General features: G+C 41.9%; 3 protein-coding genes across 6 annotated transcripts in view; 1 reads left to right on the forward strand and 2 right to left on the reverse strand.

Moving 5' to 3' along the window:
- TMEM217 (transmembrane protein 217) overlaps positions 1-22,545 on the reverse strand; it is a 31,127-nt gene extending 8,582 nt beyond the window's left edge. Inside the window, exon 1 of the mRNA XM_082732294.1 lies at positions 22,463-22,545. The gene's annotated coding sequence lies outside the window, so the exon portion shown is untranslated. The remainder of the gene's footprint in view (positions 1-22,462) is intronic.
- TMEM217B (transmembrane protein 217B) overlaps positions 1-22,555 on the reverse strand; it is a 38,766-nt gene extending 16,211 nt beyond the window's left edge. Inside the window, exon 1 of one of the 2 annotated variants that reach the window (XM_082732296.1) lies at positions 22,463-22,555. The gene's annotated coding sequence lies outside the window, so the exon portion shown is untranslated. Of the gene's footprint in view, positions 1-22,134; positions 22,395-22,462 lie in introns of those variants that run through there. The other variant, XM_082732297.1, reaches the window with a different exon arrangement.
- A 77-nt stretch (positions 22,556-22,632) lies between these two features.
- The window catches only part of TBC1D22B (TBC1 domain family member 22B), a 74,601-nt gene continuing 71,234 nt past the window's right edge, over positions 22,633-25,999 (forward strand). Inside the window, exon 1 of one of the 3 annotated variants that reach the window (XM_082732287.1) lies at positions 22,633-22,870. In XM_082732287.1, the coding sequence (XP_082588413.1) occupies positions 22,815-22,870 (56 nt within the window). In that variant the 5' untranslated portion in view covers positions 22,633-22,814. The remainder of the gene's footprint in view (positions 22,871-25,999) is intronic. The other 2 variants (XM_082732285.1, XM_082732286.1) reach the window with 2 other exon arrangements.

Raw genomic sequence — 25,999 nt, forward strand, 5'->3', positions numbered from 1 at the left:
TGGAAGATTTGAGGGTACTAATATTTATTTATTGTTTATTTTTAAAATATTTTATTTATTTATTTGACAGAGATCACAAGTAGGCAGAGAGGCAGGCAGAGAGAGATGAGAAAGCAGGGTCCCCAGGACCCTGGGATAATGACCTGAGCTGAAGGCAGAGGCTTTAACCCACTCAGCCACCCAGGTGTCCCGAGGATACTAATATTCAAAAAGTAAAAAATGAGTCATGGCTGAACCAATGAGGAATACGTCATGAACCAAGGATTATGGTAAGTCTGTGATTATATGAGGAACGATAAAAAATCCATAAAACAAGGATAATAACAGCATTTACCTCTAAGTTACTGTGGGGATTAAATGAATTAATATATTTAAAATACTTAGAACAGTGTCTGGAACCTAGTAAGCTTCATAGTGTAAGTATTTTTGCTATCATTGTTTTTTGCTTTATGCCAAAGTGTGACTCCTTTTTACTATGGATATAAAACTAGTATTTATTAAGCAGTGTTGTAGCAGACACCATTAGCTTCGTTCCCAATATCCATTTCTTTCTTTGCTAGTAGAGGTCTTTTTTTGTTTGGGATAGCAATGAACCTAGATACAGGCAAAATATCTGCTTTTCTGGATGCTTGCTTGTATGGGACACAATTCTAGCCAACAACATACAAGCAGAAATCCACTGGGGAGTCTAAGAAAACTTGTGCTTTTCCTGATAAAAGAGGGTAATGTGGCTGATACCATCTCTACCTACATCCTCCTCTTTCCTTTCCTTTTTATATTTCATTTTATTAAGTAATCTCTACACCCAACTTGGGGCTCAAACTCATGACCCCAAGATCCAGAGCTGTATGTTCTACCAACCAAGCCAGACAGGTGGCCCAATTTCCCTTTTCTTTTTAACTTGGATATGGTGTGATGCCTAGAGTCTCTGCAGCTTTTTTGTTACTACAAAGCAACAGGCATGAAGACAAAAGCAGGTCTGCTAGGCATATCAACACTGAAAGAAAGAATCTTTTTGCATTTTATTGCTTACCCCTAAAGTTGAGCATTCTTCATAGTATTGATAAATGATTTTAAAATCTCTGTTTAGGGGCACCTGGGTGGCTCAGTGGGTTAAGCCGCTGCCTTCGGCTCAGGTCATGATCTCGCGTCCCGGGATCGAGTCCCGCATCGGGCTCTCTGCTGGGCAGGGAGCCTGCTTCCTCCTCTCTCTCTCTTTGCCTGCCTCTCTGCCTACTTGTGATCTCTCTCTGTCAAATAAATAAATAAAATCTTAAAAAAAAAATAAATAAAATCTCTGTTTAAGGGGCGCCTGGGTGGCTCAGTGGGTTAAGCCGCTGCCTTCGGCTCAGGTCAAGATCTCAGGGTCCTGGGATCGAGTCCCACATCGGGCTCTCTGCTCCGTTGCTCGGCAGGGAGCCTGTTTCCCTCTCTCTCTCTCTCTCTGCCAGCCTCTCTATCTACCTGTGATCTCTCTCTGTCAAATAAATAAATAAAATCTTTAAAAAAAAATCTTTGTTTAAATAAGTCTAGGAAATTTTTTTTTTTTTTTTTGAAGTAGGCTCCATGCATGGAGCCTGATGTGGCGCTTGAACTCATGACCCTGAAATCAAGATCTGAGCTGAAATCAAGAGTCAGAAACTTACTTGACTGAGCCACCCAGACACTGCAAAAATCATTCTGATGAGTAGAAAATTAAAATTCCAAGTGATAAGAAAGCTTTGAGGCATAATTTAATTCACAATATCATTCCCTCTAGTGGTACCTGAAATAACAGTACATCTTACAGTTGATGGGATTTTAGATTTACTCAGTGATGGTAAGAATTTTTTATTTTTGATTCCTCTCATTGTTTGACTTCTGATCCCAGCAGAAGACATTGTTACTAGCTCCTTTCAGCTGGATCTCTTGCATTTTTGGATTGGGGGAGGAAAATAACAGTGACAAGGAGCACATTTTACTTTTTTTTTTTTTTTTAAGATTTTACCTATTTATTTGACAGACAGAAATCACAAATAGGCAGAGAGACAGGCAGAGAGAGAGGAGGGGAAGCAGGCTCCCTGTCAAGCAGAGAGCCCGACTAGGGACTCAATCCCAGGACCCTGAGATCATGACCTGAGCCAAAGGCAGAGGCATTAACCCACTGAGCCACCCAGGCACCCTTTCTCTACTTGACTTATTTCACTCAGCATAATCTCCTCCAGTCCCACCCACGCTGATACAAAAGTTGGGTATTCATCCTTTCTGATGGAGGTGTAATATCCCATTGTATATATGAACCACATATTCTTTATCCATTTGTCTGTTGAAGGGCATCTTGGCTCTTTGCACAGTCTGGTGATTGTGGCCATTGCTGCTATGAACATTGGGGTACATATGGCCCTTCTTTTCACTACATCTGTATCTTTGGGTAAATACCCAGTAGTGCAATTGCAGGGTTATAAGGTAGCTCTATTTTTAATTTCTTAAGGAATCTCCACACTGTTTTCCAAAGTGGCTACACCAACTTGCATTCCCACCAACAGCGTAAGAGGGTTCCCCTTTGTCCACATCCTCTCCAACACTTGTTTACTGCCTTGTTAATTTTTTCAGCTGAATTCAGTCTGTCACACACTCAAACCCTGGAGGAAATTATGGGGAAGGGGCTCCACAAGGGTATAAATAGCAGGAGACTGGGATTATTTTTTAAAATTTAATTTAGGGGCGCCTGGGTTCAGTGATTCATCGGTTGTATAGAACACCCAGTGTTCATTACAGCATGTGCCCTCCTTAATGCCCATCACCCAGTTAACCCATCCACCCACCTACCTCCCGTCCAGCAAACCTCAGTTTGTTCCCTATAGTCAAGAGTCTTCTATGGTTTCTCTCCCGCTCTGATTTCCTCTTGTTTTATTTATCACTCCCTTCCCCTGTGATCCTCTGTTTTGTTTCTTAAATTCCACATATGAGTGAAGTCATATGATAACTGTCTTTCTCTGATTGACTTATTTTGCTTAGCATAATACCCTCTAGTTCTATCCACGTTGTTGCAAATGGTAAGATTTCGATTTTTTGATGGCTGAGTAATATTTCATTAAATAAATATATATATCAATCACATCTTCTTTATTCATTCATCTGTTGATGGACATCTGGGCTCTTTCCATAGTTTGGATATTGTGGACATTGCTGCTATAAACATTGGGGTACATGTGCCCCTTCGGATCACTATGTTTGTATCCTTTGGGTAAATACCTAGCATTGTAATTGCTGGGTTATAGGGTAGCTCTATTTTTAACTTTATGAGGACTCTCCACACTGTTTTGCAGAGTGGCTATACCAGCTTGTACCAGCAGTGCAAGAGGGTTCCCCTTTTTCTGCATCCTTGTCAACATTTGTTGTTTCCTGACTTGTTAATTTTAGCCATTCTGACTAGTGTGAGGTGATATCTCATTGTGGTTTTAATTTGTATTTCCCTGATGCCAAGTGATGTTGAACATTTTTTCACGTGTATGTTGACCATTTCTGTGTCTTCTTTGGAGAAAAGACTGTTCATGTCTTCTGCCCATTTCTTGATTGGATCCTTTGTTGAGTTTGGTAAGTTCTTTGTAGATTTTGGATACTAGCCCTTTATCAGATAAGACATTTGCAAATATCTTCTCCTACTCCTTTGGTTGTCTTTTGGTTCTGTTGACTGTTTCCTTTACTCTGCAAAAGCTTTTTATCCTGATGAAGTCCCAATAGTTCATTTTTGCCTTTGTTTCTATGGTCTTTGGAGACGTGTCTAGCAAGAAGTTGCTGCAGCCGAGGTCACAGATGATGCTGCCTTGGTTCTCCTCCAGGGTTTTGATAGATTCCTTTCTCACATTTAGGTCTTTCATCCATTTTGAGTCTATTTTTGTGTATGACATGAGAAAATGGTCCAGTTTCATTCTTCTACATGTGGCTGTCCAATTTTCCCAATACCCTTTGTTGAAGAGACCGTCTTTTCTTCCACTGGATACTCATTCTTTCATGCTCTGTTGAAGATTAGTTGACCATAAAGTTGAGGGTCCACTTCTGGGATCTCCATTCTATTCCATTGATCTATGTGTCTGCTTTTGTGCCAGTACCATAATGTCTTAATAAATATAACTTTGTAATAGAGCTTGAGGTCTAGAATTGTGATGCCACCAGCTTCTTTTTCAACATTCCTCTGGCTATTTGGGGTCTTTTCTGGTTCCATACTATTTTTAGGATTATTTGTTTCAATTCTGTGAAAAATGATGATGGTATTTTGATAGAGATTACATTAAATGTGTAGATGGCTCTGGGTAACATAAACATCTTAACAATATTTTTTCTTCCAATCCATGAGTATAGAATGTTTTCCCATTTCTTTGTGTCTTCCTCAATTTCTTTCCTAAGTGTTCTATAGTTTTTAGGGTACAGATCCTTTACCTCTTTGGTTAGGTTTATTCCTACATATTTTATTGTTTTTGGTACAATTGTAAATGGGATTGAGCCCTTAATTTCTTTTCTTCTGTCTCATTGTTAGTGTATAGAAATGCAGCTGATTTCTGTGCATTGATTTTATATCCTGCCGTGTTGCTGAATTCCTGTATGTGCTCTAGCAATTTTTGTGTGGAATCTTTTGGGTTTTCCACAAAGAATATCATGTCATCTGTGAAAAGTAAGAGTTTGACAACTTCTTTACTGATTTCGATGAGGAAGCAGGGATTACTGAGGGCCAACTTGGAATGCCTGCCACAACTGTGTATGTGTGTGTGTTTGAAAAGCATAAGGTTAAAACAAGACAGTAAACAATTACAAAAACACTAGTAGAAACAAAATACCAAATGATTATTACTAACTCATGCTTCCACCAAAAATACATATGCATACTTGTTTTAGGACATATTTGCCATCATTTGGTGTTATTATTATTTTTTATAGTTTTATTTATTTAGATAATCTCTAAACCCAACGTGGGGCTTGAAATCATGACCCTGAGATCAAGAGTCACACACTCTACTGAGTGAGTCAGCCAGGTGCCCCATAATTTGGTATTATTATTTATTATTTTTTAATTTTAATTTTTTGTTATTATTATTTAATTTTTTAACTTATTCCTTCCATTCAATCTATATAGTAGGTGAAAATTCCTATTTAAAATTTTTTACTCTTCAGGTCAAATATTGTAAAAGTATTCATTAAGCATTTTTATTACTTTTTACAAGTTATTATGTCCTTTACTAATACTTTCCTGTATTAAGAAGCTATTTTTAAAAATTTGTATGAATTCTTTTTTTTAGTGAATTCTTTTTTTTAAAAGATTTTATTTATTTATTTGACAGAGATCACAAGTAGGCAGAGAGGCAGGCAGAGGGAGAGAGAGGAGGGAGCAGGCTCCCTGCTGAGCAGAAAGCCCAATGCGGGGCTCAATCCCAGGACCTTGAGATCATGACCCGAGCTGAAGACAGAGGCTTTAACCCACTGAGCCACCCGGGAGCTCTGTATGAATTCTTTATATAATAAAGGTATTACTCTTTGTTAAAAAAAAAAAAATACAGAGGTGGCCATGTAGGTGGTGGGTGGCTGTTGAGACCCAGCAATCTCCAGTGGTAGAGATGCGGGAGGGGAGCAAGACCTCAAGATGCATGTCTGGGTATCGTATCTGGGGAGGAATGAGGCCTCAAAAACTAAGAACTCCCCCCTTTAGCAAATTTGAGTCAGGCTCCTGAGTCCTCTTTCTTTGTCATTGTTAAGATTTTATTTGTTTTATTATTTATTTTAGAGAGAAAGAGAGAGGGCAAGCCGGAGGAGGAAAGTGGGAGAGAGGGAGAAAGAATCTCAGGAAGACTCCATGCATGCCAAGTGCAGAGCCCAACTTAGGACTCGCTCATGACCCTGAGATCATGACCTGAACTGAAACCCAGAATGAGACACTCAACCAACAGAGCCACTCAGGCTGCCCTTCCTGTGTCCTCTTTTAGACTAGGCCCTGACCTTAGGCTCTGTCCTTGATCTGCTAGGTCCAGTTTTAGTAAGAATGCTGCTAAGTGAGTTGAGTAAGAATTCTCCACCCTTGGTATCTGATCAGAATACCCCTAGCCTTGATTTTGCCTTGGTAATTTTCCATCCACTGACCCCCACCCTGCTACTTAGCTCTAAGTCTCTACTGGCCCTTGTTGTACTTAGAGTTGGGCTCCATCTCTCTCTCCTACTACAAAACCTCCACTGAAAGTGGTCCCTCTTGAATGAAGTCATCCTTACAGTCTTTTACAAGTGTTGTGAAAACTTTTTTCAACACCTCAGTGAAGTAGTCTATGTCTCACATGGGACTAAGATCAGGAGATGGGGGGCTTCAAGGCTCCATTCTGTGGGCTTGCATGAGGTGCCTCTTAGCACCTCTCACAATGGCCACCAGTAAGAGGCTGGCCCCTATTTCCGACACCAGGTTTTACACTTGGAATCTGAGGCATCCTTGAGAGCCAGAGGAGCCCCAGTGATATAGATTGGATTTTCTTCTAGCCTGCCAGTATCGGGCCAATTTAATTAGATTTAAAAAAAAAAAAAAAAGAAAATGGATGCTTTGTATATATGTGAACTGGAGTTCCTAGAGACACAGCTATATATTCTTGTAAAAAAAACACTATCAATTTTTTAAAAAGCTATGGAGATAATTTATGATCTCTTCTTATTCCCTTTTCCATGGCTTTATAAACACAGATTTAATTTGTACCATAATTGAACACTCCCATGTAAGAAGCAGCCTTATTATTATTATTATTATTATTAAATAATATAAAATCTGGGGCATCTGGGTGGCTCAGTGGGTTAAGCCTCTGCCTTCAGCTCAGGTTGTGATCCCAGGGTCCTGGGATTGAGCCCCACATTGGGTTCTGTGCTCGGTGGGGGGACCTGCTTCCCCCTCCCCCTCTGCCTGCCTCTCTGCCTACTTGTGATCTCTCTCTCTCTTTGTCAAATAAAAAAATAAAACCTTTTAAAAAATAACATAAAATCGGACTCAGCCTTCTTCCTCAAGGTGTTAGGGAAAAATTCTATATCAATCAGGTTTTCGTTTTGGTTTTTTTCCCCGCCCACTCCCTCCTCCCTGTTCCCTGCTGGACTCACATAGAACTAGCTCTCAATTTCACCCAAACCTGGAATCTCAGGGGAGGGGTCTGGACTTCAGGCTGGTATGGTTACTGTGGGAGGCTTGATGTTCAAGCCTCAGTGGTCCCACTGCTCATAGCCCTGAAGGCTTCGGCTTAGAGCTTAGTCCCCAGCCCATGGACCACACAGCCAACCCATCAGACATCCCAGGGTCTGGGAGGGAGTCAAACCTAGGCCCTATGGTGGGCAGAACCAGATACCTCCTCCTCCTCCCAAGGGTAGGGAAATCCCACTGGCTCCCTTCTTCCTCAACTTTTCAAACTGACATCCCCTATCCACCCTCATAATCTAGGTCTCTGCCTTTGAGAGCCTAGAGCTTCCAAAACACAAGTCTTTCATCACTCCAATGGAGAAAGAGATGGGCAGCTGTTTCAAACCTACAAAGAGAAAATGCCTGTGTCATACCTCAGTGGTGAAGCAGCCAGCAAGCAAGGAAACCAGCCCCAACTCTACATGAGGTAATGCTGACAAATCACACTGCCACATACAAAGTTCTCACCGTCTGACTCCCATCCAACTTTCCAGGGGCCTCTCTGAGCATTTCTTCTCATATTTAATGCACTCATTTCCTCAAATATCTTTATCCACCTGGCTCATCCCCTCTCATCTCTTAAGGTCCTTTGAATTCTCAAAAAGGTATCAGGCTGTAGGTTCTCTTAGCCTTTCTTTTATGGTCATAAGCCGACTGCTGTGGTGCCTTGCACCAGTAACCCAACCAGGACTGTGCCAGTAAGCTGTCTTTTATGTTTGTCTGTTTCACAGGAAGGAAAGCATTTCCCAGAATCTCCTAGAAGCCTGCCCTTTATAGCTCACTGGTCAGAACTGGGTCACACGGCCATCCATATTTGCCAGGGAGGCTGGAGAAGCCACTTCCTGGCAAAACTGAGTAGGATTCCCATAACTGGCTTAGCCATACCATGATTGATGCCCAGACTGAGAACGCAGTTGCCCCACCCCTCCAAAACATCAGTCCCCTTAGCAAGGAGAAGAAAGGAAATGGCTAATAAAGTCTCCCATAGAGATCTTGCTCCATTAATTACTTTTCTTCTCCACCGACATGGCAGGAAACACGGCTATCTATTTGCCCCTTCTTCCACAGAAGCAGAATTTTTAGGTATGCACATGGTTGGCCAAAATAAGTTTGTTTTTCCCAGCAGCTGAGTGTGGTCACATGAACAATTCCTAAGAATGAGTTGAAAGGGGAATAAATTAATATATATTTTTAAGATTTTTTAAAAAGTAATCTCTATACCCAACATGAGGCTTGACTCACAACCCTGATATCAAGAGTCACATGCTCCACGGACTGAGCCAGACACGCGCCCCAAAAAGGGGAAGAAATGAGTATAAGCACCAGATAGTAAGGAGAAAGTCACGGTTTCCCTTTCCCTCTTCCCAGTGGTTGGAATGTCGATGTAGTTGGGAGTCATCTTGGACTCCCTGGGCAAGAACATAGTGGAGCACAGAGAGAAGGAGCCTGGCCTCTGAAGATTTCACAGAACACAGCTACCACTCTAGCTCAGTCTTTTATGTGAGAGAGAAAAACTATAAACTTCTCTAATGTTTAAAGCATGGTTATTTTGAAGGCATACTTATGTCCTGATAAATACACCTACTTCTAATCCCCTGCCTGAAAGCAGGTTAAAATCTCTCCTACCTCAATATCTCCCTTGACCCTATTCTTAATTTACATTCTGTGTTAAGGAAAGCAACAGACAGACACCAACTGTCGCCTGATTTAAGCAGAAAAGGCATAGCTCACAGATTGTGGAGCGGGCTGGTTATCTATTGCCACAATAATGCCATGCAAACAACCACAGAAAGCTAGTGGCTTGCTAACAATGAACAGTACTTAGTTCAAAAGTCCATGGGGTTTGGCTTATCTAGGACTGGGCTGAGCTGGGCTCTCTCAGCTGAACTCACTGAAGTGTCTGGGGTCAACTGGTGGTTGGCTGGACAGTTCTGTTGACTTTGGCCGAACTCATTCTCATGTCTCAGGCTCAACTGGTTGTTGGCTCATCTAGGATGGCCTCAGCTGGCAGCTCAGGGAGACTTGGCCGAGTGCCGTGTGTCTCTCAGCATCCAACAGGCTGGCCTAGACCTATTCTAATGGCAATGCTGGGCACAGCAGTGACAGTGCTACAGAATGAATGTTTATAGCCCCCCATAATTCACAGGTTGAAGACTTAATGCCCAAGGTGATGGTATTAAAAGGGGGGTCCTTGGGAAGTGGTTAGGTAATGAGGGTAGAGCCCTCATGAAGAAAGGAAAGTGGTCCCAGAGCAATTCTCCCTTCATTTACCACATGAGGACACAGCAAGATGTTGGCAGGCTGCAACCTGGAAGAGGGCCTTTACCAAACCCAACAATGCTGGCAGCCTGATCTTGGACTTCCAGCCTCCAGAACTGTGAGAAATAAATTTGTTGTCCATAAGCCCCCTGTGATTTGCAACCACTAGCACCTATTTTTCTCATTCATGCTTTAGGCTGCATGTTAGTGGGTTTAGTTCCAAGCTCCAGTTTGGGGTTTTGTCTGCTACACATGTCTCTTATCCTCCTTGGACTGGCAGCTCTCAGGGTCTGCTAGGATGGTGAATGGTAGGAGTGCAGCAGGGTGAACAGAAAGACGGGATGCCTCTTGAGGCATACTGTCGGTTTTGCTCACATTCCATTGGCCAGAACTCTAGCAGGGAACTATGCTCCATCCACTGCCATGCACTGCAAGGTCACAGAACAAGAGGGAGTAAAGAACTGATAACCATAGTCCAGTTTACCACAACTCTTCACGGGGTTCTGTCCCCCTGAGCCATCTGGGTCCATAAGAACTCTACAAATGCCAAATCAAATAGAGAGTTTTCAGAGGATGGGGAGCAGGCATGATACCCGGTCATGCAGTGTATTTTAGGGCATGGTTAGGAGTGTGGATTTCGTTCTAAGTGTAGTGAAAGCCATTTAATGGTTGGATAGGTGACGACGTGGCCTTTCTACCATGCAAATATGGTCATGCCATGCCCCTACTTGAACTTTCAGTGACTGTCACATTGTCTCAGGGAAAGGTCCTGTAGCTCTCATAGGGCATTAGAAGTCCACCGTGATAGGTAGGCTCTTGCTCCAATGTCTACTATCACTGCACCCCATTCTTCGCACTCTTTTTTTTTTTTAAAGATTTTATTTATTTATTTGACAGAGAGAGATCACAAGTAGGTAGAGAGGCAGGCAGAGAGCGAGAGGGAAGCAGGCTCCCCACTGAGCAGAGAGCCCGATGTGGGACTCGATCCCAGGACCCTGAGATCATGACCCGAGCCAAAGGCAGCGGCTTAATCCACTGAGCCACCCAGGAGCCCTCTTCGCACTCTTTATAACAATAAAGCACAAAGTAGTGCTACATAGGTTTCATTTCAGTTTGGACTCTCCCAGGAGTGATCCTGAGACAAGGACTTGGGAGCAAGTAGTTGATTTGGGAGGTGATGGAAACACCAATGGAGAAGAGGTAGGAAGCAATATAGGGAAGGAAGATAGCCCATTAAGAGAGAGCTATTAAGCCAACTACAGGAATTTAATCCTATTAAGAAACTGTGGAACACATGCCTCAGAATTATCCCATCTGAGGGATGAAGGAGCTGGGGAATTAATACACCCATTCCTGAGAGTTGGTTGAGGGCTACTCCCAGGAGGAGTTAACTCCTAGGCACTAATAGTACACCATGAGTACAGGCAGTATGTTTTTATTTTGTTTTGTTTTATAGTTTTTGAGAGTTGAAAGGAGAGACTTTGGGCAAAGAGAGCATATATAGAGAGGTTGAGCGATATGGGTGAGGCATCGACAGTGTTTCCTATGTGATTTCCCAAATGCAACTTCTCTTGTAGACTCCCTTAGGTCTGTAAATGTTTCATCCTGCCTAGGATGCTTTTCCCTCCCTCTCTACCTGCTAAACTCCTACTCTTTCTTCAAGACCTTTCCCATATCCCCAAACAAAGAGGACCACATTCCACCTTATTTTTTTAGGACTTTAGTGCACACCTATATTTTTATTATTTATGAGACTGCTTAACTTAGGAGCCTGACTCTCCTACCAGATAATACATTTGTTGAGGGTGGGAGCTGATGGTGTTTTTTTTGTTTTGTTTTGTTTTTGTTTTTTTTTAGGTTTTATTTATTTATTTGACAGAGAGAGAGAGACAGTGAGAGAGGGAACACAAGAGGGGGAGTGGGAGAGGGAGAGAGCAGGCTTCCCTCTGAGTAGGGAGCCTGATGCAGGGCTTAATCCTAGGACCCTGGGATCATGACCTGAGCAGAAGGCAGACGCTTAGTGAATGAGCCACCCAGGCACCCCCACAGTTCTTAATATAGTTTGATGCCTGGAATATAGTAGATACCCAATAAAAGCTAGTTGGATGGAATGACTAATTTCTATCTACAGACAGAGTCTGGCAAGGATCTGGTGGAGTGCTACATTGAACCGTGACCAACCTGAGGTTAAATAATAACCATTTTTGTGCTCCTTTATCATCTCCATGACATTACCCTTTCTTCATTCACCTAATATGCTCCTCTTCTCTCCTCCTATCCTGACATCAAAATCTGCTCCTTAATACTTCTTTCATAACGAAGGAGGATAAAACCAGGAGATAGGAAACCTGAGTTCCTGTTCTTCTTTGGCACTGACTGATTTGGAGGTCCTTGGGCAAGTTTCTTTGTCTGAGCTTCAGACTCCTCATTTGTAAAGTGATCTTGAATGTCCTTGCTACCTATGAAGGGGCTCTGTAAGAATATCTCTAGAAGGATGACATACAAGGAACTGTCAAGAGTGAATGCTGCTGGGAAGGATGAATGGGCATCTAAGGGTCAAGGATATGAGAGAGACCAACTTTCTCTTGATATCCTATGTTAGGTTCCTAGGACTGTTGTAACAAGGTATCACAAATTTGGGGGCATAAAACAATACAAGTTTTTCTCTTACAGTTCTGGAGGCTGGAAGAACAAAATTAAAGAGTCGGCAGGCCCCTGCCCTCTCTGAAGATTCCAGGAGGAATCCTTCCTTGCCTCTTCTGGGTCCTGGGTGACTTCAACTTCTACTACCATAGTCATGTCACTTCCCCCTCTTCTGTCCATGTCTTCTATCTTGTCAGGGGTTTAGGACATTGGTCATTGGATTTAGGACCCAACCAAGTAGAGGATGATGATCTCATCTCAAAATTCTTGACTTTCTTATTTCCGCAAATACCCCTTTTCCAAACAAGATAACATTCACAGGTTTCAGGGATTTGGGTGTGGACATATATTTCAGAGGCCATTATTCAATCTACAACACACCTATCTGCATGCTTTGAATTGGCGACATGTACAAATTGAAGAAAAGAAAGAAGGAAAGGTGGGGCGCCTGGGTGGCTCAGTGGGTTAAGCCGCTGCCTTCGGCTCAGGTCATGATCTCAGGGTCCTGGGATCGAGTCCCGCATTGGGCTCTCTGCTCAGCGGGGAGCCTGCTTCCCTCTCGCTCTCTGCCTGCCTCTCCGTCTACTTGTGATTTCTCAAATCTACTTGTGATTTCTCTCTGTCAAATAAATAAAATCTTTAAAAAAAAAAAGAAAGAAGGAAAGGAAAAAGGCAGGAAGGAAACAAGGAAGGACCCCACTGACAGAATCATAGGAGATTTTTTTTCTAGGGTTCTTAATAGTTCAAATGAAGGTGGGCCACTCCTGTTATTGATCACAATCCCACTAATTCCCAAGTCCATGATTTCTTTTCAGGAACTCCCCATTATTCCAATCAGCAAAACATTTGCTTTCAATACAAATTTCAACCCAAGAGAGTGGGGAGAAAAAGGAAAGAAGAAAAGAAAAGAAGAGGATTGATGTGACTGAACAGATATTATGTGACTGAACAGAAAAATGAAATAAGAAAGGAAAAGAAGAAAGATTTATATGACTGAACAGATTACTATTTTTCTGCTTCCTGTTCAACCCAATTTTGAAGGCTTTAGCTTTGAACTATCTTTCTCCCCCCAGTTTTTATTTACTTTTGATATCATGTCATAGGAAATGAAAATGGAAGTTTTACCAAAACAGGTAGAAATATAAAGTAGGACAACCACTATGAAACACAATGAAAAATTATTCTGCAAAACTGAATATTTGCATGTACTCCAGACCAGCACTTCCAATCCAACATTGATATCCTAGAGAAACCCTTCCACTTGTCCACTTATTCAGGATACATGGATAAGAGCGTTAATAGCAGCAGAGTTCACAGGAGCACAAAATATGAAGCAACTGAATGCTGCTCAGTAGTAGTGGAGATAAACTGTGTCATTTATAAAATGGAATATTATACAGCAGTGAAAATGAGTGAATGCTTGCTATACTCCCCAACATGAATGATAGCTAAATCTCAAAACCTGGGGTACCTGGGTGACCCAGTTGTTAAGTGTCTGCCTTCAGCTCAGGTCATGATCCCAGGGTCCTGGGATCAAGCCCTGCATCAGGCTCCCTGCTCAGAGGGAAGCCTGCTTCTCCCTCTCCCTCTGCCCCTGCTTATCTTCCCTCTCATGCTCTCTCTCTCTCTGTCAAAGAAATAAATAAAATCTTAAAGTCAATCAATCAATCTCAGAACTTTATTGCTGTCCAATAGCAGCAAGCAACAGAATAGCTACAATACCATTATGATAAACAATATATTAAGTTTACAAACATAAGTGGAAAACTATAAAGAAAACAAGAGGACAGTACAAAATACCTTTTTCTTAAAGATTTATTTATTTATTTTAGAGAGCATGTGAGCAGGGGCAGGGGCAGAGGCAGATGGAGAGGGGGACAGCAGACTCCCCGCTGGGCCTGGAGCCTGAGCAGAAGCTTGATCACAGGACCCTGAGGTCATGACCTGAGCCAAAATCAAGAGTCCAATGCTCAATTGACTAAGCCACCCAGGAACCCTGAGGTCAGTACAAAATTCTGCAAAGTGGTTGTATCTGGAGTGCGGGGAATGCCCAAAGGAAGGAACACCCTCCTATACACACACAGCAAGAGGCTTTTAAGGTACTGCCGATGTCCTATTGCATAGTGTGTGGAGTGGGTCCAGGAGTGCAAATGTTATTATTCATTGAACTGTACGTATTAGTTTTACACATTCTCTTGTATATACGCTATATTTAACATCCCATGAGAAAGACCTACCATAGGTGAGGATAAGAAGCTATGAAAACTCTACTCAGTCCTCTAGGTTGAATATAAATTGGAAAAACCATTTTGTCATCCTTGCGCAGGGGCCATGCTAATCTTCTCTGTATTGTTCCAATTTTAGTATATGTGCTGCCGAAGCGAGCACTGGAAAAACCATTTTGGAGAGCATTTTGCAATGTACAGTAAAGTGGACGTTGTACATATTCTGTGATCTAGCAAGTATTTCATAGAGACCTAAAAGCAGTAGTTTTCAAACTTTCTGACAATCACCTGTCATTAGGAAATACATTTGAGAGGTGCCTGGGTGGCTCAGTGGGTTGGGCCTCTGCCTTTGGCTCAGGTCATGATCTCAGAGTCCTGGGATCGAGCCCCGCCGCATCAGGCTCTCTGCTCCGCGGGGAGCCTGCTTCCCCCACTCTCTCTCCTGCCTCTCTGCCTACTTGTGATCTCTCTCTATATCAAATAAATAAATAAAATTTTAAAAAAAGAAATACATTTGACATTACAATCAAGCACACACACATGCACACAAACACATATCCATGTAAGTGTGTATGAAGTTGAAACAAAATTTTTTCCAAACACAGCCTATCTTTTTTTTTTTTTTTTAGGTTTTAAAAATTTTATTTTTTAAAAGTTAACATGTGCATAAAAGGAAACTGAAAAACACAAGAAGCAAAGAACAAAGTCATCCATAATCACAAGCAATTTACAGTTTGACTTCTAGGTCCCATGTGTGTATATACAAAAGTAAGCATTTTAATGTAATTAAGATCATAGTTATGTATCATGCTTTTTTACACACCATTAATATTTACCATTTCAAAGTCCCCAAACTATGAGTATTTCGATAACCAAGAATACACTATATCAACTCCATCTGAAAGAAAAAAGTGTAATCCCGCCTTTCTCGGCGACAAAGATTTCAGAGAGGACAAAAATGGCAACAAGCCTCTAGATAAAGATACTGGCAGGGTTACCATTAAAATACAGCATTTCCTTAATGTTCAATTAAAACAGACATAAGTGAGAGTACACAATGTATAATGCTTCTAAAAGAATTCATTATCCAATCTATACTATTCGAATATTAGCAACGGGGTATGTTTCCATTGAATCACTTAATGTTTTCCTATAGTACAGCCAAAGAGATGCACACACATTAACAGTTATTACAATGTAAGTATGAACGCATCCGCATACAGCTCTCCCTCTATACTTCCTCCAGCCCCTCTGCTGCCAACCTAGTAAGTCCTCACATTTCTGAGACAGCATAACAATTCCATGTCCAAGATGCTTCTTTTCTATCAATGATAACAAAAAGAAACTTATAAATTGGTTGATTCACTAGCTGTACATTTTATCATACATTGTCATCTCAAGACATCCAAAAAGCTTAGATGTTACAAATAATGACACTTGTCCAAAACAAACACATGTACTTCATCAAAATCAAACACGGCCTATCTTTATGCCATGCAGCACACTCTGATCTTTTCTAATCCCACCTATTGTTTTCAAAAATTGAGATATAATTGACATATAACATTGTGTAAGTTTAAGGTATAACTGTTCTTGTCTATTCTATTTCATTAAAGGTCCCAACTTGCAAATTCATTTTAACTCCCTAACAGTTCACAGACTAATTGAGGTAAAAATACCTCACTAGAGAAAATTTTGCACATGGTAAAATAATGTCAACTGAGGGACGCCTGGGTGGCTCAGTTGGTTAAGCAGCTGCCTTCGGGTCAGGTCATGATTCCAGCGCCCTGGGATCGAGTCCCACATCAGGCTCCTTGCTCGGCAGGGAGCCTGCTTCTCCTTCTGCCTCTGCCTGCCATTCTGTCTGCCTGTGCTCGCTCTCTCCCCCCGACTCTGATAAATAAATAAAATCTTAAAAAAAAAATAATGTCAACTGAGACTGTTCGAAATTTAAAAAATTGGGGACAACAATTGAGGAATATTCATAGAATCGAACTCAATATTGCAGCTCAGATAAATAAACTGGAGCTCCATTTATCAACAGAATACTGAGCAAGAAAAGCTAGTGGCTGAGGCTTATGTACGGTGTGGTACTATTTATAAAATTTCAAAACATGAAAAACATGCTTATAGATAGCCACATATACAGTAAAAATTTGCAACATATATAGAAAGCTGAGCACAGAACTCAGGATTGTGGTTTCTTTCTTTCTTTCTTTCTTTTTTTTTTTTTTTTAAAGATTTTATTTACTCATTTGAGAGAAAGAGAGGAAGAGCACAGCAGGATGAAGGGCAGAAGGAAAAGCAGACTTCCCACCGAGCAGGGAGCCCAATGTGCACTCAATCTCAGGACTCCAGCCTCATGACCTGAGCCAAAGGCAGATGCCCAACCCACTGAGCCACCCAGGCGCCCCAAGATTGTGGTTTCTACTGGAAGAGAAGGGAGAGAGGGAAGGGAACAGGATCAAGGAAGGACAAAAAAAGGGACTTAAATTTTATTGTAGAGGTTTTTTTTTTTTTAAACCTCGCTGTTATATGTTTATTCTTTTTTTATTTTTTTAAAAGATTTATCTGTTTCTCCAAAAGAGAGAGAGAGAGAGTGTGTGTGCAAGTGGCGGGGGGGGGGGGGACAGAGGGAGAGAAACCCGAGCAGACTCCTTGCTGAGCACAGGGCCCTACATGGGGCTTGAGTTGGGGCTCCATGGGAGAGCTCAATCCTACAACCCTGGGACCATGACCTGAGCTGAAACTATGAGCCCAATGCTCAACCAACTGAGCTACCCCTGCACCCTTATTCTTTATTCTTTGTTGCAGGAGTTGGCAAACTACCACCCATGAGCCCAATCTGGCAGGCTTTTTTTGTATGGCCTGTGAGCTAAGAATGGTTTTTACATTTTTAAATTGTTGGGGAAAAAATTGAAAGAATAATATTTCATGTTGTGAAAATTACATAATGTTCAAATTTTTGCATCCACAAATAAAGTTTTGTGGGAACACATCTACAACTATTTTATTCTCATATTGACTGTGCTTGTTTTCATGCTGTAGGGCAGAGTTGAGAAGTTGCAATAGAGATTGCACGGCCAGAAAAGCCAAAAATATGTACAGCCTGGCCCTTCATAGAAAAAGTTTATCTACCTCTAGCTAAGTATGCAATATACTTTTCTTCTTAAGATTTTATTTATTCATTCAGAGAGAGAGCATGAGTGGGGAGAGGGGTGGAGAGAGAGGGAGACACTCTCAAGCAGTCTTTGTGGCACACAGAAGCTGACCTAGGGCTGGGTCTCATGACCCCAAGATCATGATCTAAGCCGAAAATAAGGGTCAGACTTTGACTGACTGAGCCACCCAGGTGCCCCATCGATAAATATTTCAAGACAATGAAAGATGTGGTAGCATTAAAGAAAAATTCTGGAAATAAAAGGACGTATATTTCCACTACCTACCAAAATTTCCTTACCTTCCTCATTTTTTCTTCAGTCTTTGACAAAACCCATCTTTTCTGATTCAAACTAGGCAAAGACATTCTTGTATTCTGCTTTTTCCCTGCTGTACATCATTTCATAAACCTTTCTGATGTGCTATGACGTGTTCAAACTTGCACAACTTAATGACATTGCATGGTTCAGGTTTGTAAACTACACATCCTACTTTGTGTAAGTACCATATCATATTTAAACCTTTGCATTCTTTTCATCACCCCCCCCTTTATTATTGGTCACAAGGCAAAGAACATCTTTGTACACAGAGATCTACCCCCCTCCTTTTGGCTTTCTTAGAACAAATTCCTAGGAATGAAATTCTTAATCTTCCCTCCATCCTTCAAACTGTAACCACTCTTCCTCTCTTTACTCAATTACCTCTTGTTTCTTCGGTCTTTTGCTTATCCCTTTGCCTTCTCTAATTTAACTGATCTCTTTCATTTCGCTCTTTCTAGAGGTTGTCTAGGTATCAAGAAAGCTCTGTTGCCTTTAGTTCCCAGATTGACCTCACCATCCCTTTGGTCACCCAACATAACATTCCATGGTGCACTGGAGAGTTGCTTCTTTTTTTTTCTTTTTTCTTTTTTAAGATTTTTGTTTATTTGAAAGAGAGTACAAGTGGAGGGGAGGGGCAGAGGGAAAGGGACAAGCGACTCTCCACTGAGCAGGGAACCCAACATGGGGCTCAGTCCTGGGACCCCCAGATCATGATCTGAGCCAAAGGCAGAATGCTTAACTGACTGAGCCACCCAGGCGCCCCGTGTGAGGTCTGCTTCTTGCTCACCTGTCTTAACCCTGCCTGGTACCATAGTGTCCACTCTACTCCTTTGCTGAGGTTAAAGTCTGCCAGTGATCTCTTCGTAACTAAGTCCAAAGGATTTTTTATCTTCCCCAATTGAGCTCCTTTCTAATGTCCTTCAAGCCTTTCTCTCTCTCTCTCTCTCTCTCTCTCTCTCTCTCTCTTATTTTCCCCTGTAAGTCCCTACTCAGAGCTTATCTCCTCCAAGGAGCTTTCTCAAAGGACTGGGATACACCCACCTCTTTTGAATTCAAATGCAACCCACAGGTGACTTATTCCCTTGACTCTACTTTGTCCACAATTAGTTATTTTACTCCCCTTTGAGTGAAGATGAAGGTAAGGAGGGAGAAGTTAAAAACTTGCAGGCAGGTAACACTGAAAGTCTTCTATTTACACTTTCAAAATAATCACACCTGGGGCACCTGGCTGACTCGGTCAGTAGAGCATGAGACTCTTGATCTTTGGGTCGTGAGTTCCAGCCCTATGTTGGGTGTAGAGATTACTTTAAAAGATAAAATTAAAAAAAATCAAAACCTTGGAATAAATTCAAGGGTCTCAGGTCATACTGTGCTAGAAATAGATCTACAAAGTGAGGTCCACAAATCAGCTGCATCAGTGTCACCTGAGGGCTTATTAGAAATGCAGAATTATAGACTGTAGCCAAGACCTGCTGAATCAAGCTTTTAACATCATCACATGTACACTAAAGTATGAGAAGACTGGTCTAGGGAGACAGCAAGTCTTTACACTAAGGGCTTGCATCAAAAATGTTCCATGCAGGCGGCTGGGTGGCTCTGTTGGTTAAGCAACAGCCTTTGGCTCAGGTCATGATCCTGGAGTCCCAGGATCAAGTCCCGCATCAAGCTCCTTGCTTGGCAGGGAGTCTGCTTCTCCCTCTGATCCTCCCTCTTCTCATACTCCCTCTTTCTCATTCTCTCTCATTCTCTCCCTCTCTCAAATAAATAAAATCTTAAAAAATATATTTTAAAAAAGTGCTCCAGGGACCACTTGGGAACCTCAAACCAGTAATTTTCACCTCCAGTCTGGCAGTTTGCTGTGAAAGTGATTTGGCTCCTACAGCTATCACCCCTTTGATGGACATCTGCTGACTAGGTGGGTGGCCTTTCTCCCTCATCATTTTAGGTACAGCTTCATTTCTCTGAAGCTAAAAGTATGAAGAGGAAATCTTTTCCAAGATCGGAAGGTTGCTCTTCAACCAAGAGCATAGGCAAGCTTACAGAATCTTTGGTAAAGTGGACACATCCTACTAGCCATTAGAAAACATGGTTTCTATTAACTTTTTCAACAAAAAAATTTATGAACAACAGAGAACCAAAAGACAAGAACAATTTATATTTTTCATTCTCTTAGTACATGTTAAGTGCTTGTGCACTATATGCCAAGTTCTAGTCTAGGTGAGAAGGGCAGAAAAAAAAACATAAAAGCCCTGCCTCACTGGAGCTTACATTTTATTTAGGTGATGGAGATAGACAACAAAAATAGAGTGGTAGAGACTGTTGTTAAAGATGAGTGGTTGGGGGTGGTGGTGGTGGTGCCTGGGTGGCTCAGTCAGTTGAGTGTCCGACTCTTGTTTTCAGCTCAGGTCATGATCTCCTGGGTTGTGAGGCTCTGTGCTCAATGGGGAGTCTGCTTAAAAATTCTCTCCCTCTGCCCCTTCCTCTGCATCCCCCCCAAACAAATAAATAAAATCTTTAAAAATAAAAAAAAAGATGAGTGGTCAGGGACAGCACCCCCCATGTGAAGACACTTCGGAATATATCTAAATGAGATGAGGGAGCAAACCATCCAGATATTTGGGGGGGAGAAAATTTCAAGCATAGGAAGTGGCTAATACAAAGGCTTTGAGGTGGGAATATGCTTGGAGTATTCAGGAAGCAGGGAAAAGGCCGACAATTATGGTTGGAGCAGATGAAGCAAAAAGAGAGTGGAACCAAATCATGTAGGGTCTTTGAGAAGCTTTTATGCTGTGTGATGGAGTCATGGTACTGAGCAGAGGGATGACACAATCCGACTGACATTTTAAAAGGCTCTCTCTGGATGCTGGGTGGGGAATAGACTCTAAGGGGATAAGAGTGTAAGCAGGGAGGACTGACAGGAGGCTGCTATAAAAATGCGGTTGATTTAGATTCTGGTGATGATGACGGTGGTGGTGAGAGAGGACCCAACAACCTCAGCTTCCTTAATAAAGACTATTTAAAAATTTACCAACAGATGACTGATGAATTTTTTTTGTTTGTTTGGAAAAGAATCTTAGATGTAGAAAACAAAGAGCAGATTAAACAATGCTAACAGCATCCCCTGGGAATCCACGTTATTTAAGATTTCACAAATGATTAGGAAAAAGGAATACTTTGAGACATTCCTAGGTACACAAATTATACTCTGCTTTCCATATACTGAAATGTCAAGTCAATGGGGAGCATCTTCTGGAGCATTTCTAAAGCGATGTGAGTAGGCTGGAAAGTGGCGGGTGACTTGCCACATGGACAAGTGTGAGGCAGCTCACATAGGGGGAGACAATTCCGATGATTCCTTAAAGATAATGAACTCTGAACTGCCTGTCAGTTGCCACCAATGAAAGGGATCTAGAAGTTTCTGTACACTATTTCTTTGAGATGTCAGCTCTTGTAAAGCCCAAAATGCCAGCAACAGTTCTGGCTTTTCAGATTAAAGATAAAACATCGGCTTCAACAAAAACCTCAGGAAACTTCTCCTGGAGCTCAGGGAACAGTGCTGGTCACTACATTCTAAGAAAAAGAAGAGGCAAAGAAAGGCAGATGCAATGATTAAAAGGCTAGAGGGGCTTTTGTTAGGTATATTAAATGCCCATAAAAGTGACTATCAGAGAGGATGAAAGTCTCTGGAAGCTTGCCACATTAATAGAAAGCGAAAACAGCCCCTTTCATACAATATCATGGTTGTAAAATTAGGGCACAAAAGAAGTTTGAAATGGGGGTAATGTCTATATAGAAAAAGGCCATTGGAGGGCATATGTTCTCTTTCAGACAGGGGGTTGTTAGATGTTCTTCAATAAGTGGAAGGGCCTCTTGCAGCAGTAAACGAAAGCGGGGGATGGAGGACAGCAGCCCACCTCAGCAGTTCCTTCCCATCACGATCACTGTGGTATACAACCACAGAAACTCAAAAAGAGCAAAAAACACCAACAAAACATTCAAAGGATTCAAAATGCTATATTAAATCTCATTCTGAGTCAAAACTAAATTGAAAATAAATTCAAGGGTCATAGATTAAAAAGGGACATTGAAGATGTTTGAGGATGTATCTTCAATCTCTGTGACTGGAGCCTTGGAGATACACTATGTCCTCACAAGAAAGGTTGACTTGGTAGTCTGATTCGGATGGACAAAATAAGAACATACCTTAACACTGTCAGTAACTGGTTCTCATAGTCAGAAAGTGGCAGTTAATGGTGAAACAGGGATTACATCATTTGAATTTTGCCCACGGCACATAAATCCTTTAATGTGATCAGTTACCAGAGGTGTGGGAGACCCTTACGAACCAACCGTTACTCACGTGTTGAACAGTTAGCAACCCCGGTCTACTGGATCCGTATTGATCTTCCTTCATAGATTTAAAAAAAAAAAAAAAAATCGGACCCCAAACGGAACGGGAAAGTGTGGGGAGGATAATAATCAGATTGTCGTTGACTGAGATCTTAAAGATGGCCTGCAACCAACACATGGGTCCTTCTTTTTAGGTGAAAGATTGATGTACATAAATACATATACTGTCTCTTCCCAAAAAGTATTAGGCTCAGGAACCTCATCTCCCCCGCCCCCAACACACACGCACACAAACCAAACAGTACCCTTTCTTCCTTCCCATAGGTCCCTTTCTTTACCTGCTTCTTCCACTCCTGGGGTTAGGGAACTTTCAGTCCCGCCTCCCTGCTTGCACAAGCTCCGCCTTCCCGGTCCACCTGTGTGCCCAGTCCCTGACGTCACCGTTAGGCTTCAGCGGCCTGCAGGATTCCGGCTTTCTATTCGTCCGTCTGACCACGGCCGGCGCAACTCACCAATGGCAGCGGCTCTGGGTGGGAGGGTGCCCACATCCAAGATGGCGCCCCCAGGAGCTGGGAGCGGGTGACCGGCGGCGGGGAAGCGGCCTGGGTTGGCCCTCCGATTGCGGGGTCCTGGGGGCATCTCGCCGGGTACCCCCCTGGCCCGCCTACAAGGCCTTCCCCGGCCAGAGCAATGGCCGCCGAGAACAGCAAGCAGTTTTGGAAGAGGAGCGCCAAGCTGCCGGGGAGGTAAGCCCAGGACGCCGAAAGGAAGAGGAGATTGGACCAAATCCTTCCAGATCCTAAGCCTTAAATCCCGCGGCCCTGGGGCGTCAGCAACCCCGAAAGGCTGGTTTGGGGAACCTGGACTGGGGGAGCTGGGACTGCCTGGTGGCGGCGGGTCAGCTGTCGGGCAAAGGAGCGGGCAGCGAGCTTTGGGAATGACTGGGTGTGGGAGCAGACCAGGGTCTGGGGGCGGAGGGCGCTGGAGCCGCTGCCCTTAGCTGGGAGGTGGCCAGAGTCCGGGCGTAAGGGACACTGGAGTTGGGTGAGTAGCCAGTGTCGGTCCTGGGTTTGGAGGGTCATCCCCAAAGCTGCCTCTCACTTTAAATAGAACTCCTTCTTGGGGGTCTCCACCACGCACAGGTGGTTGTTTGCATAAGGATGGCCCCTTCCATTGCTGCCCCAGATCAGTACGTGCAAATCTTTATCTTGGACTCCCAAAAGGTTCTGGTGGGAGCTTGGAATCGTATCCAGGGTGACAGGAAAAGTGAGGAAAATTCTCAAGCTCGACCTTACTTTATCTTGAGTTGACCACTTCCCATTAGGAATTACTACAGAGTGACTCAAAAATCGAGGTTCTTTCTTTAGCATTTTTCTGTGGATTTGCTCAACCCCAAGTGACCTCCTACCCCCCTGCGTTGTCAAGCTCTTCTTGTGCAAATGCACGAAATTCTTTCATTCTTCAGTTGTTTAGTTGGAGAGCAGACCTTCTAAGCTACTCACCCCCCCTTTACCTTTTTGATGTATGTTGAGAGCTTAGCATTTGTACATCCTTCAGTCCGCTCTTGGTTTATAGTTTCAGTTTATTTTGGCCAGAGCCCTGAGTATAAGGAATGTGTATTTTAGTCGTGAATTTAAGATTTCTGCTAGCCATAGGCTACTTGGTGATGAAATTCACGTTTGCCCCACATGCTACCTTTCCTAATTGATTCAGGTCTTTTCCCTCAGGGATAATCCTTTGAGTGTGTGTGTGTGTGTGTGTGGTTTTGTTTTGTTTTGTTTTTAGTAGCAAGACAGAAATTAAGGTCAGTGGTGGCTATATAGCAGTCTTATTTTACTTAGGATTCTATTAGACATATGGAGATTGGGAATCAGCTTTTAGTAATACAGTATTAAAATAATGCAAGGGAATGCAGGCATAGCTTCAGATTAAAGTGCTATGGAATGACAGTGTTAATATTAATGCTGAAGACTTCTATGTTTTTAGATAGGCACCACTTCCTGCCAACTGATTCCTTTTCCTTCCTGGTCTAGTGAGCTCTCTCTCCAGTCTCACAACTGCTTTTCTCTGGGGCTTTCCATTGTGAGATCATTAAATTTTGACATCCTAAGGTTGTAATCAGAATAAGAGGGAAAACTGTTAAATCAGGAAGCAGCATTTGAAATGCGGGACATGGCATGGTCTTTTGTGCCTGCTGACTGCTGGTTGTTATTAACAGTATTTTGTTTTCTATATTTCCTGTTTTGGGCTATAGGAAGAGCCCGCTTTTTTCAGAGTATCACTTTTGTGAGATAGGAAGAGGGATCTTTTTAGTTTCTTGAAGTTTCTGGCTTCCTTTTTCGTTTTGAAGAGGAATATTGAGGAATAGAGGAGAAAACATTTGAGTTCAGAAGGACTTGAGTTATTACTTGGATTGTCATACCTATGTGATCAATGACAAATGACTTACTCAATTTCTCAGGGCCTCAGTTTCCTTTTCTATAAAATGAGACTAAAAATACCTTCCTCAGGGTCACTGTGAGGACCAAATTAAACATCTTATTTGTAAAGAACTCAGGACAGTGTTTATTTAGCACATTATAGTTGCTTGATAAATACTAGTTATGAGAATTCCTGTTGTTATTAGAGCAAGTAAACATTTAAAAGAATGTTTCTCAAGTCCTTACTGGGGCACTATTTATTTATGTTCCTTGTTTATCTTGAGGCACTAAAATGTTGCCACAATTCATAACAGTCTTTAGTACCTTGCTGGTTGAAGAGAACTATTGTTTAGTTCTGTGCTTTTAGTGGGGAGCCCTAGCAGCTGCTGGGTATGGGAGAAAAAGTTTTTTTTTAGATAGAAAGTGCTTTGATTTAAGGAAAAGATTAGGGCATTTTCTCAAGGATAGAACTTTGGCATTTACATTCTTTCAGTGTTGGTGAAGAAAAACTTTCTCCTGGGTGGGGAAATGACATACATGGCTGTTTCTGGATCCATGGCAACCTAGAAGTGAAACTAGTTTTCTCTACAGATTGAAAGGTAAAAATTCAAAGTGATGGCAGTTACTTTCAGTTTCTTTGGTTGTGATCTAGCAACCTTAATGACAACAGGTAGGCATTCTATTTAGTAAGTTAGCCTAAACTTAAAATGAATTAAGCCTCCTTTTAAAAAATAACAGCTTTATTGAGATATAATTCACATGGCTATAAAAATGCACCCTTTCAAAGTGTACAATTCAGGGGTATTTTGTATTTTCATTTAAAGTATAAATAGATCCAGGCAACCATCACCACCAATTTCAGTTCATTTTCAAAGTGTACAAAGTGTACAATTCAGGGGTATTTTGTATTTTCATTTAAAGTATAGATAGTTCCAGACAACCATCACCACCAATTTCAGTTCATTTTCATCACCCCAGAAAGAAACCTTGTGTCCATATCCTCACCTCAGCCCCTGGCAACTAATCCTTCTGTGTGTATAGATTTACCTATTCTGGACATTTGATATAAATGGAATAATGTGAAAAGAGGCCTTTCATGATTGGCTTCTTTTATGAAGCATAATGTTTTCAAGGCTCACCTGTGTTGCAGCATGCATCAATATTTTGTTCCTTTTTATGTCTAAATAATATTCCATTGTGCAACTATACGTCACTTCGTTTATCCACTCATCAGTTGATGACATTTGGGTTGTTTCCACTTTTTGGCTATTGTGAACAATGTTATGAGACTCATGTGCAGATTTTTGTTGGATGTGTGTTTTCTATTCTTTTGAGTTAACGTAGGAGTGGAATTGCTGGGTTATTTGGTAACCTGATGGAATTTCGCATCTTTTAAAGTTCTCTCAGTTATTCATGGGAACCTTATGCGCTTATTTATTACAGTAAGTGGTTCTT

This window comes from Mustela nivalis, assembly GCF_964662115.1.
Source record: "Mustela nivalis genome assembly, chromosome: 5".
Classification (NCBI taxonomy): Eukaryota; Metazoa; Chordata; class Mammalia; order Carnivora; family Mustelidae; genus Mustela; species Mustela nivalis.